General features: G+C 42.6%; 1 protein-coding gene across 20 annotated transcripts in view; it reads left to right on the top strand.

Annotated features, from left to right (window-relative positions):
• Positions 1-644: 644 nt before the first annotated feature.
• The window catches only part of LOC101858781 (CUGBP Elav-like family member 1), a gene marked incomplete at its 5' end in the record, with an annotated part of 38,002 nt that continues 37,179 nt past the window's right edge, over positions 645-1,467 (top strand). For all 20 annotated transcript variants that reach the window (XM_013082679.2, XM_035969833.1, XM_013082678.2 and 17 more), the window contains 1 exon segment: positions 645-743. In XM_013082679.2, coding sequence (XP_012938133.1) covers positions 645-743 — 99 coding nt within the window.

The raw sequence follows: 1,467 nt of genomic DNA, 5'->3' as shown, positions 1-1,467 counted from the left end.
ATCTACATGGTGGCCCTCTCATTACTTCTTTATCATTTGTCATGTGAGCGAGAAAAAAGGAGATCATAGCGCTCAACCCACTCAGTGCCAAACGAACTTAATAATCTCACCACACAGCCTGCTGATATAGAGTGGCCAGGCAGTGAAGGGGCAGTTATTAATTCGGATGTTGAAACACCTTTGTGACGCCATACTTTATTCGTGGCACTGCCAATGGTTCAGAACATAGAAAGGACGAGCAGAGACTGGGCCTCAATATTTTGAGGAGGGGGGCGATAGTGAAATACCGCAATGGAACCCGTAAAATTGTTAAAGTATAAAGGTATAGATTGCTACACATCATTTGGGGGGGGGGGGGGGGGGGTCTATTCTCGGATTGGATCCCTTGGCTTGAAATAGTAAGGGGAAGCGATCGAATTTTCTTTCGTCAAACTAAAATAATCACAGTTGTTTCTCTTGGTACATCTCGTGCCCTACTAAGAGCCTCTCCTCGTCTTCGTAGTATTATTATACTTGCCTGCCAGTCTGGTTTTCTGTTGGGGTGGCTGCACGTCAGTTTATTCGAACATTCACTTACTTGTATATTGAGTGTCTGTGGGTGAATGTTCCTCTGGTTAACATTCCCATTTTTTCCACTCCCACAGGGCCAGCAACGGAAAAAGAACAAAAGCAAACACAAGAAGGCAGAAGGCCAAACTCAAACTGGACAGCGCGGCAACAACAGCTGTCGTCATGATGGACGGGTGAGTAACTAGAACTCTCTCACTTGTTCTTATTTCCTCTTTTGTTGCTGGTGGGTTTGTTTTTTAGTGGGATTTTTTTTACTGCCCTACAAGATCCAGTCGACTACGGATGAGCTGATGTTGTCGGGGGAGTGAAAAAATGATCAACTCATCCGAAGTTCCAACTTAAAGGTTTGTACCTGTACGCCTAAAGAAGAAGAGGTGCCGGGGCCCGAGAAAAAGATCAACTTGACAGGAGATCGACTCAAGCGAGTTCAACGCAAGAGGAGTCGACTGTACATTTCGCTGCCTCGGAATTACAAAATTCGGACATTTTTGGCTTTTTATGAATTATTAATACCAACAAACCAATTTTTTATGTTCTATCTCCTCAAGTAAAACCGTTACAATATTCGGAGTCGTAATCAAGATATTCAAAGAATTGCTTTCGAAAAAGTTTGGCATCATGTGAAGCTCAAAATATTTGACTTCAGATTTCTCAAAACTAGATCTGGGTACTGAGCAAGTAGAGCTTTTTAGTATTCTGCGGAGGCGACTTGCTCGTGGAAGAAGAACGCCACTGATTGATCCTACTTCTATTTTCTTCCTCCGCATTTTTTCCATCGTCCTTTTCCCTGCACTACAACTAAAAGACTTTGAGTTCGATGTGCTTCTATGTTACAAATAAAACTATACAGAAATAAATAATGTGTTTGTGTGTGTGTGAGAGAGATAGAGAGAGAGG

The sequence above is a fragment of the Aplysia californica genome, unplaced genomic scaffold (genome assembly GCF_000002075.1).
Source record: "Aplysia californica isolate F4 #8 unplaced genomic scaffold, AplCal3.0 scaffold00187, whole genome shotgun sequence".
Classification (NCBI taxonomy): domain Eukaryota; kingdom Metazoa; phylum Mollusca; class Gastropoda; order Aplysiida; family Aplysiidae; genus Aplysia; species Aplysia californica.
Note: the sequence above shows the minus strand (reverse complement) of the source record. Positions and strands in the feature narration are given on the sequence as shown.